At 40.8% G+C, this 11,493-nt stretch overlaps 1 protein-coding gene across 2 annotated transcripts; it reads right to left on the bottom strand.

The window, feature by feature from the left end:
* LOC8060766 (AUGMIN subunit 3) lies at positions 677-10,396 on the bottom strand. Of its 2 annotated transcripts, none has more exons than XM_002459408.2 (18): positions 10,142-10,396; positions 9,605-9,641; positions 9,302-9,405; positions 8,678-8,873; positions 8,104-8,170; positions 7,784-7,887; positions 7,044-7,083; positions 6,653-6,707; positions 3,779-3,910; positions 3,522-3,591; positions 2,816-2,873; positions 2,662-2,717; positions 2,421-2,576; positions 2,203-2,314; positions 1,961-2,102; positions 1,718-1,793; positions 1,552-1,647; positions 677-1,435 (listed from the first exon to the last, which is right to left on the bottom strand). In XM_002459408.2, exons 1-18 carry the CDS (start codon positions 10,318-10,320, stop codon positions 1,307-1,309), a joined length of 1,809 nt encoding a protein of 602 aa, XP_002459453.1. In that variant the 5' UTR covers positions 10,321-10,396; the 3' UTR covers positions 677-1,306. The 2 variants fall into 2 exon arrangements, with proteins under 2 accessions (XP_002459453.1, XP_021307830.1); XM_021452155.1 differs by having other exon boundaries at positions 2,834-2,873.

The following is an 11,493-nucleotide window of genomic DNA, read 5'->3' as shown; positions in this document are numbered from 1 at the left end:
TTTCCTGAGATATTTCATTAACAAGATCTCAACCACCTTCGGAAAACAACACCTTCCCGGGAGGTGACATCCACATGCAAGAACAGGTGACGAATCCTGGCTATTAATCCTAGCACAATCAGTATTGCTTCGATTGGCATATATGTCACACAATAATTTCTCTACCACTGCGCTATATGCCTATATGCATAATTGCATATTACTCTTATCGGTTTCAGAAAAAATCATGATTGTGCGAGTGTTTGACTGTTGTAGTAACATTACTACTAATATAGCCCTGTATCACTACCAAACAGAGCTTGAGGTACTATTCGTACTGTGGTTGATCTCGGTAATTATTGTTTCCTAGATATACTTTTCTATTTATTTGTCATTCAGTTTACTGTTTTTATCCTGTTTCAAAAAGACGTTTTTCACTTCTGTCTCGTAACCAAGCTGCAACGCAACTTTCACGTAACCAAACGGGAAAGCGGACCGTGATTCAATACAATACATGCTTGAATTCAAACTGATTTGTCAAGTAGACTGCTAGCCTGCTGGGTGTATATATTGCAAAGCTTTTAGAAAGATAAGCATAAAAAAGTAGTGGTGCTCCCTCCATTAAAAAAACAATATAAATCTCACCTTTAGGAGTAAATCAATCGACCAAATATATATAAAAAACTAACATTTATGATATGCAAGTATCATTGGATTAACTAATTATAAAATATATTTCATAACAAATCTATTGGAGATATAAATACTATAATATTTTTCTATAAACCTAGAAAAATTTAAGATTAATTGGCTACTCAAAACGAGATTTATATCTTATTTACAGAGTAAAAAACAACATAATTGTGCAAAACTTAGAGCCTGTTTGGCAAGACTCCTCACAAGAGGCCCCTCTAGAAGAGCCGGCAAAGCTGCTTTGGAGAAGCCATAATTTGTGGCTTCGCCAAAATGACTCCAACTTCTCTGATTTTTTACTTAAAAATGGCTTCTCCAGAAAAACTTTTGGCAGGACTCCTCCAGAGAAGCCGAAGCCGGAGAGAAGCCCTGCTAAACAGGCCCTTAATTTGCCATATAGAATGGGCCGGGCCGGGCCGGGCCAGGCAGACCATAGACAACTGCATTGCTTTTGAATAGATGAAATCCGATTTTGTTTCCCTGATGAGTGAGGATATACCATTGCAAGACTGTACTTCCAGTCGTCCAAACCCGAGAATAACAAACGAATAGGCAATGAGATAAGATGCCAGTTTGAAAATCAGAGGACCAAGGGTGTGGGTTCCTCCACCCATCTTGGCAAATGAAATGGATACTACTCAGGTAGAGCTCTAAAGCGGGAAAGCAGCTCTTCCACTCGATTCTCGAGTCGTTCTGGGTGGCAGAAGAAATCGGAGAACACCTGCCTTTCCTGCTGCGCGTTGCGTGAAGGCTGTTTCAACATCTGCAGAAAATTCGTAAATATAGCTAGCAACTTTTAAGCCAACTCAGGGGAAGACGTGAAGTGTTCTGAACCCAAGATTGTAACAAAGCGTGCAAAAGCCAAATGTTAAAGCATACCTCGGCCTTCTCGTCTCGAGCTAGTGTCACTTTACTAACGGAAGCAGAGACTTGCTGGCTGACCATTTCAAGATCTTCAAGTGATTGCGCCAATGGCTGCAATAGAAAAAAAAAATTGGTGAAGTCCACTCGTGACAGCATACCCATGGTGATGAGAGCAAACTACCCATGGTGTAAGTTTCGGTTGCTCATCAGAAAGGGGCACAGCGAGAATTTGCTCCAGTGTTTGGATCATCCTGCATCTGCCAAAGAGGTAAAAAAGTATGGGATGATCAGACCAAGGGGCTAACATATTATTCTACTACTAGTAGTAGGGGTTTGTTAATGTAAAGTTCAGCTGTGACGCATTTGTGGTCTTGATAATGGGGGGAATGGCAAGGCACAAGCACAATGAGCTAGGACAACTCACAGTTCATCAGTGCATCTTCCTCGCTCACGTGGAAGAACATTTTCAACCTCATGCTGAAGGTACTGGAGCTCATCTTGCAGCTCTGTTATCTGCTCGATCAAACCATATGATGAAACATACTCTGGTGACATTGCTTGGGAACCTATAAAAAAATAAAAATAATAGATTATTCCAGCTTGATAATTAGAAAAAAAAATCCCAATTAGTGGTGAACATAGGAATTGTAAGCAGAGCCAGCTTACCTGAGTGACCGCTAAGGATATCCCTCACAGCATGAAGATAAGAATCGCTGTCATCAACTGATCCCTCTTCAAAAATTTCAGATGCTGCTTGATCAATTGAATGATACCGGCCCTATATATCCATGATGTAGATACTCTATTTTGTAAGAACACAAGTGAAAAATGATAAGAAGCTAAATAATATGCTGAAGTTAACGGATAAAACTCGGCAAAAATACCAGGCGTCCATCAACAGCTGAGAAGTAGCCCTGCAATTCCAATTCTACAGCTTTCAGAAATGAGTAGGCACTCGATATTTTTATCTGTTCTTCAAGCTGGCAGGTTATCTTCAGAAACAGGTGAACAGCAAGTTGATTGACCAGATGATTGATGAACTGCAAGAAATAAAGAGTGTATACATGACCACTTATTGGGTAAAAAGATGTGTTGCTACAAATAGTTGTCAAACTCATAAGGTACCTTCTTCTGATGACTTATGTAGCATTCCTGGCGCAGAAGCTTTAAATTTTGTTCTCCTAGAAGGTCATGAAATCATAGTTACAATATGCCATATTATTCACTCGAGAATGCAAAAAGAAAAGGCTTATATATTTATAGTGTCATGAAGATACACCTTCCAAAATATTTGCACCTGAAAGCTGAGCAAGATCTGCACACAGGCCTGTAACAGTCTGAATAAAGGGCAACACATAAATATAAGTTAATAGTGCAAAGAAACAATGATTAATACAGACATTAACTTTGTACGCCACCAGAAAACAATTGAAACTCACCCAGGTAAGTATAGTAGGACAGTTACATGGATGATAAAGACGCCAGAAATTGACTCAGAAAAAAGATAAACTATGAGCAACAGAGCATCGAGTAACTATATCTCAAAACAATGTATTGGAGTCAAGGATGAAGAACAGTAGAACACAACATTCAAAACATGGAAATGATTTTGAACAAGTATGTGATTGTTAGTTTCATTTTTTTGGGAAACCTTTCGCTTCACTAATGTTTGTTCATTCAATTCAGCTAAAACTGGAATGATCTCTTGATAGAACAAGTAGTTTCAATGCTCGTTCAGTGCCTCCATCCGTCAAAAGAATAATGGAACACGCTGTAAGTGGCATACAGGGGATAATCGTTTTTGCAATGGCACACAGAGAAGTCACAAAATTTCTAATGGCACTGAGAGAATTGGCTCAAAATATTAAACCAAGGTTTCACGTAATGTAACCTAGCAACACCACATCATCCATTGAGATCATAGAGAAACCATTCTTAGGGTGCTCATGTTCTATCAATGAAAAGAATTCTTGTAACAAAATTACCTCAGATAAGTATTTCTGCACATAATGGGAAAGATCTTTAAGCTCTTCAGCAAGTTCAGTGTTTTTCCTCCTGAGTGTGAAACAAGTGAAACCACAAATCAGACATATTAGTGATAAGAGAAATGCCAGTGGATCACTTGTTCATGTTCAAGTTCAAAGAAACGAATAAGAATAATGTCATGCTGCTGCACTATAGTTAAACTTTCAGAAGCAACTAATCATGCTCCACTATCTGGCATTAAGCATATCCTGCATACCATAGAGAATGGCTATCCTGATGAATATATGACTGTTGGGATGCCAACTGAGTTCTCAGAACTGATAGTATAGCCTCTTCTTTAGCATGTTCCACTTGTGCTTCTATGTATTGTCTCTTACTTTTAGCAAATCTGTCAACAAATGAGCAACATCAGAATAGCAATTCCCCTCAGAAGAAAAGAGACACAACATTACTTGGATGATAACAACAAAGCATATATGCATATAAAAGATAAAAACTGTACATCTTAAAAGATCAACAAAAAAAAATCTCAGATTCTGAGGTAATGTCGTAAAAAAATCAAGTATTTTTTTATTGTGGCATAGTTTACTTGTGAGTTTTCCAGTGTGTAAGACATAATCTGCTGCTCCCCAAATCTCTCTTTGCTGCAGATTAGGAGTTGGAACTGGTCAGCATGGCTGTCCATTTTCTAGTGCTGTAGTTTTGTAAGGCAATAGGTCACCACAAAATGGAGGACTTCCATGTATGCCGACGATGCGGCAATCTTCTTAAAACCCCAAAAAGAAGACATCGACGCCGTTAAAATTATTCTTGAAGCCTTCGGCAAGGCATCGGGTCTAAATATTAACATGGATAAAAGCTCAATCCATCCCATCAAATGTGAGGACATCGACCTAGATCAGATTCTCTCGGATTTCTCAGGGACGAGAGGAACCTTTCCTTGTCGTTACCTTGGACTACAGCTACACGTTAGGTCTCTACAGAAAGTGCACATCCAGCCTCTCATAGAACGCATTGGCCAAAAATTTCCAGGATGGAAAGGCAAACTTCTAAACAAAGCAGGGCGGCTAACGTTGGTCACTTCAGTACTCTCCTCCATGCCTACATACCACCTCACTGTCTTTCCACTTGCCGCTTGGGCCAAGAAGAGGATTGACAAAATTCGTAGGTCCTTTCTATGGAAGGGAGAAGAGAATGCAAATGGAGGTCATTGCCTTGTCAATTGGCCGTCTGTTTCCGAGCCAAAATCCCTTGGAGGCTTGGGGGTGCCTGAGTTGGACAAATTTGGGAGAGCACTACGATTGCGATGGCTATGGCAGGAGTGGACGGACCCCTCCAAGCCGTGGGCTGGATCTGAACTCCCTTGCAAACTGGTTGACAGACTACTCTTCAATGCGTCAACCATTGTCACGATCGGGGATGGCAAGAAAACAAAATTCTGGCACCACAACTGGGTAGATGGAGAAGCTCCTAGGAACCTAGAACCACATCTATTTGAGCTGGCAAGAAGGAAGAACAGATCTGTGCAGCAAGAACTCCACAATCATTCCTGGATTCGGGCACTTCGAGGTAGGATCACAACAGCCACCCATGTGGAAGAATTCATATCCCTCTGGATTAGATTACAGAATATTCAGCTGCAGCCGGAAGTGCAAGACTCCATTGTCTGGAGATGGACGCCTGATGGAAAATACTCAACTCGCTCGGCATACCAAATTCAGTTCCAAGGAAGCTTCAGTAAATTTCGTTCAGACCTCATTTGGAAAGCTCACACGGAGAATAAATGCAAGTTCTTTGCATGGATCCTTATCCAGAACAAAATCCTCACAGCGGATAATCTGCAGCTGAGGAATTGGCCCCATCAAGACCACTGTGTCATGTGTAATGGGCCATTGGAAACTGGCCTTCACTTGTGTCTGCTATGCCCAGTAGCTAAAGAGGTCTGGTGCCTTGTGTTGGCGTGGGAGCATTTTGACACGGACTTAATCCGACATCAGACCCAACCGACAGAGATAAGAACGTGGTGGGAACAAGTGGCAACCAAAATTCCAAGGGAGCGACGACGACACTTTAACGGGGTGGTGATATACACGATGTGGAACATTTGGAAGGAAAGAAACAGAAGGATTTTCCAAGACACAGTCATGGATGCTCGACAAGTGGCCTTGAAAGCCAAGGAGGACATTAACATGCACTTTAGGGTGTTTAACAACCAGACTTAGCCCACTGTGTAGGAGTGCCGGGTGTTTCTTGTTTTTATGTTTGCCCAGTGCGGCTAGCTGGATGTCTCGATTTTCTTGTACATATAACCTATTTCCTTCCTTAATTGAGAAGCAGAGCTCCTGCTATTTTTTCAAAAAAAAAAGAAACTACATCAGCCATGTTGGAAGTGGGCTGATCTAAGCAAGGTACTTGCTGTACTAGGAGTAGGTGGGGCTGTACTCAGCCATACTCATGTGTAACTTATAGTTGGTACATCAGTTGTATATATACCACACCTAAGGCAATGCAAAAGGGCAGTTCAGTTGCCACATTCAGAGTTCAGTGTGTGTGTGTGTGTGTGGGCGCGCGCGCTGTGCTCACCACTTCTTCTACCTCTAGCCAAAGTAAATTGTGTGGGTGTGCTGGTAAGCGAGTTGCTTACCTGTGCAGGGATCCCAGGGGCCAACACAGTGAAGTGATGAAACTAGTAGCGACAGGGTTAACTGTGATGGTTGATTATATAGAATATAGGGGAGGCCAGAAATAGATGGCGCCCTACCAGTAGCCAAACTAATCTATAAAAGACTCCACACTGCACAGAGATGTTTGAGGTTAATGTCAAGCTGAAGAAAACAAACTAATAAGCTGAATTCAATGCGAAAATTCCTTCCAAAACTCAACTAAATACTGCTTGTTCCCTGTAAAAGATGAAGCTAATTAAACTTTAAATTGATTTCCTACCAACACCATCTGCCAAAACTAAGATTCATCAAAATTTATCCTTTGGCGGAAGCAGGATAAGCCCTGGCAGTAATACTACACAACTTTTCTGATGGTAAAAATTTAAAACATTTCACAAGAAAAAGAAAGGTGCAATGACCTGTAGTAATCCAAAAATTTCCACATTGACAGACCAAAAAGTACTTACATGGAGTTAATTCGGCTCAGTTCAACAACAAAATGGTTGGAGTTTACTGAATCTCCTGTGCAGAAGGGAGGATAAATTGCTTAATGGTCTAATACCACTTTGGCATAAATTGTTAAACCACATGTGAAAGAACATAGGAATATGAATTACTAGGCATGATTCCATGTTGAAGACCAAATCCAAGTATAAATGTAATTAAGATGCATACAGTATGACTGCTAAGGAAATCTACAGAGTACAGTATACAAAAAGATTCACAAATAGAAGACATGAAACAATAGGATTTGCCCAAATTTTAGAAGGTAAATGTGAAATGAAAATAAACGAGAAACATCAATAACTTCAGCTGCTCCTGCTGGCAAAATAAAGACATGTCTGGAGCTAGATTCACCTCTTATCTTGTCATCTTGAACAACAAGTTGGAGTGGTCCCTACAATACCGCCAAGAAAAGTTTGGTGAGCAAGCAGGTGGCCAAATTATTCAAACTAAAAGCAAATTTGTCCACAATAATTTAGTTTACTCTAGATATAATACCAGTAATTTTATCATCTTAATTGAAAGGCAGAGCTCCTGCCATTGCTTTAAAAAAAACAATACCAGTAATTTGTTTATAAGGTGATAATCTATTATAGTTGTTTCCATTCAGAAGAAAATCTATTATAGTTTCCCATTATACTTATTTGTTATTCGCATAAACTATAATAGTGCAGGAAACTATTGCAGAATGACAATATATAATATATGCTCTGCCTCTCCTTTGGTTCTTCTTTTTTCTTTACTTAATGGAATGACACAGTTCCGTCGTTCGAGAGAAGAAACAATATATAATATATTTTTTAAAAAAATGATAATGTAATATTTGCAATGGACTATTTGGTAAAAATATGAATGCCTTTTAAAAAATAATTACTTGAAAAAATGAACTTGGATTCAATTTAATAGCAAACAAAATATGGGCTGGAGGACATAGTTGTTCCAGCTTCAATAGCTTCACATATGCACCAGATCATGTAGATCGGTACCCATTGTATGCATATGGTCAAATAGGATTTTCTTTTAATCTTAATTCAAGTTTCTAAACATAAAATCCAGTTAATATAGAAATGGCAAGATCATGAAAGCAAAAACACCTTCTCAAACTTCTTAGAGAACCATTTGTTTAGTTCCTTGGTACAAGCCAGGACACTGCTCACATAAGGCTGGAAGTCACAGTATGATAGGTAGACCCCGGTATCTGCAAGGAAACAAATTCTGTGCATTCAAAAAATTGACAAGAATTTAAACAATCAGCCAGTATACACTTATATATGACAAGCTGTGCACTAGACAATGACCACATTTGCATGTATCTACAAGTCAAAATACAAGTACCAGGTAATTAATGCATGTCAGCAAATGCAATCAGATGAAATTATTTGCATTGTACATTTTAAGAGTATAAGAAGAATACCAGCATCTGAGTGATAGTAAGACAACTCCTGCGTGGTTGCAGTAAGTTTTCCAAGTATTGCATTCATCTATCAGGGAGTTCTAAAAAAAGTCAGAACAGAGAGCAAAGTCTTCTCTTGTTAATTGCTAGAATGAATTCCTATAGGAAAGAATAGAACATGTCCGAAAGAAGCATAAACTTCAGTTCAACTAGTTAGGAACTGACATAAAACAACATCAAAAGAAAACAACACGAAATGGATAAATAACTTGTGGACCAAGCAGTCCAATAAACCTTGTTATTTGTCAGCACCTATCAAGATAGCCCGTTTTTTAGTGGATAGAAATAGTCCTCAGGCCTCAGAAAAATCACAAAATACTATCTAGTAGCCTAGGAATGTTACATGGATGATCAACATAGATTTCAATGTTTTCATGATTATAGAGCAGGCAATGGATGACAGGTTCTAAGCCAGATATAAGCACTGTGGTATAATATGGAACAGAGATCCCAGTAACATCTAATGAAATTAGGTATGGATTGGGCAGCATAGTAGTATGGTTCACTTATTTTGGACAAAGCCAAGGAACATTACCTCTAAACTTCTCTTAGCAAATATCTCATCTAAGCCAGTAAGTTGTCCATTAGCTCTAGTATTAGCAGATGAGCGGGACTTCTTTCCCTGGTTAATGGTGGTAGCTTGTGCTGTAAGTATATCAAGCTTCCATTCCAGAGAAGCAAGCTGCTTTTCCAAATCAGAAACTTCAGCTCTAAGAGCAAGCTTTGACTCACTAGAAGAATAAAGAAAATCATCCATAAATGGAGAGATCGAAACAAACTACTAACAGGATGAGCATCTTCTAACATAGCAAACCTTGTCACACTACACTATATGACCCACTACACTGTCTGATATCCAATCCAGGTCAGACTTGTCACTCGTTATATCAAGAGTCGAATACTCAACCATTGCTAAGTTAGGAACTTAGACAACAATTCATCGTATATCATGTGCAAAACGAAATGAACAGAAGGTACCTCGAAACGACATACTCGTGCAGGGAAAAAAAAGAAAGACAAAACCAGAGAAGAACAAGTTCTTATAAGTTATAAGAAAAGCTATATTTGGATATATTTGTGGTCGTAAGGGAAATGCAGCTCTAAGAAGCAAGGACATAATGGTAGCTCCTCAATTCCTCTAACGAACGAGACAGCCTACCGGATGTCTTCAAGACTTTCTTCCGTCAAGAATATGTAGTCCTGATTCTCCCCATTGTCTGAGAAAGCCGAAATACGATCAAAAGCAAAATCCAAGTCTTCACCCTGAAAATGGCAACCAAATCAGGAGCGGGTATGTCTCGCTTTACAGAGCTAACAGTTTGAGTTAAATGAAAGCAATGCACGGGCGTCTGAATCTACTATCAACAATGGTTTTAATGGATCTTGCTACACTACATATAATTCACAATGCAAGTGCCTTATGAAATAACCAAAAAAAAAAACGAAACCAAAATATCCATACCTCCAATAACTTGCCTTCCATTTCAAGCTGCTCGTACCTGCAGTTCATGGAACAGTTGCAACTTGTATTAGCCTGAGAGCCATTACAGACTGAACAATGGACGATTCAATTTCAAAATGATGTTTTCGTATAATACTTTCACGTGCAACATTGGCCACTATAAGTTATGCCATCACATCGTCGTAGCACTATGCTTCACTATGGACAGAATTCCAGCAATCCCTTTCTGATAGATCCGTATTAGCTTAATTAATCATGCACGGTTATCAAAGCATGCGTATGCAAAGTGTGTGATCCTTCTCATGCAAGCCCGTCTATTCCCCAAGTTTGACATCATACTCCCTCCAAGCACTTTTGCAACGTACAACCAATAATTTGTGAAGCCAATTTCGATCGATTCAAAAAAACCAAAGCCGCGAGCCACGCCCTCGCATCGCACATCCGAAATCTGGAAGCCCCCGCACACCGCGCATTCAACTGCGATCATATCATAGGGTTAACGAAGGCGCGAGGGTTTCGGCGGGGATCGGTCCGTACAGCTCGAGGTCGGTGGCGGAGAGGACGTTGCCGGGGCGGAGGCGGGCGCCGACCCACGCGAGCATCCGGCGGGAGTCCTCCCCCTGGAGGAACGCCCACTCGAGGCTCTCCGCGTCGAGGGGGTCGTCGCCGTCGAACCCCGCGGCGGCCAGGGCGTCGCGAAGCTGCTTCGCGCTCATCGCCGGCGTGGCGGCGTGGGGGGCCGAGTTGGGGGGACACGCGTGGGGGGAAATGGAGGGGCCGCCGGATGGAAGTTTGCAAAGGGGTCAGGGAGGCTGGCAGGTGGCGGGGCCCAGCTTATGGAATGACCCAATGAGGCCACGCTGGAAGCAGTATACCAATGCACTGATGTGGAAACAGAGCTTCTGGAGGATGCAATATTTATTCTTGATGATAATAATTTTGCTGAATTTTATTTTACACCATTGTGATAATATATTTTACTTTTTTTATTAATCTTTTTGTTCTCTTTCCATTTTGCTTTTTTATTATATGTTTCCTTGGCGAGCGCATCTACGCCATTATACGTTTTTTTTGGCCCATACGCGATTCAGGCTTTGTTTACATCGAAAATCTTTTTGAATTTGGATAATGTAGCACTTCCGTTTCTATTTGATAATTATTGAGGACGTTCTCATGTGGTGGTCTGATGCTCATTTATTTATAGCCATATCCAGCAAAAAAAAGCTCATTCTCATTTTTATGCTCATGTCAAATTAGAAATTAAACCAATCCCATGCAATGAGAACAACAATATTTCATTCATAAATATACATTTTATAAAGAACATAATTAAAGGTACAGTGCCTCATAAATCAGAGTACCTAGAGGCAATAGAGATCACATCACAAATCATGGTGAACACGTGGTGGTAGTGGTACTAATAAGTGACTGATGGTGGCTCTAGTACTCCATATGAATAATGGTCAATGCTCCCATGGAGGGTGGCAGTAGCCGCCGGGACCGCTCCCGTTGGTGCAGCCGGACGGCTGAGCCGAGCTGTCGGCTGTCGCTGCCACCGTCGTCTCGGATTGCGCCGCCGCCGAGCCTGAGCCTCCTTTACTCGCCACCGGCGCCGACCGCGCCGCCACCACCGACGTTGTCGTCACGGCGCCGGAGCCGAGGAAGAGGAGCAGGATGATGGCAACTGCTGCGACGAGCTGCCTCATGATCCGGTTCTATATATTCTATTGAATATATTGAAACGCACAGTAAGACGGGGAGCTTCGATCCCTGAACGCACGCACAGCTCTCGATCGTAGTCTTGTTGCTATATATATGCCTGCCTATGATAACCAGCTGGCCGCACATTCTTTCATTCAGATGATGCATATTTATATATACACAACACA

This window comes from Sorghum bicolor, chromosome 2 (genome assembly GCF_000003195.3).
Source record: "Sorghum bicolor cultivar BTx623 chromosome 2, Sorghum_bicolor_NCBIv3, whole genome shotgun sequence".
Taxonomy (NCBI): Eukaryota; Viridiplantae; Streptophyta; class Magnoliopsida; order Poales; family Poaceae; genus Sorghum; species Sorghum bicolor.
The sequence above is the reverse complement of the archived record's forward strand: the minus strand, read 5'-3'. Positions and strand labels throughout refer to the sequence as shown.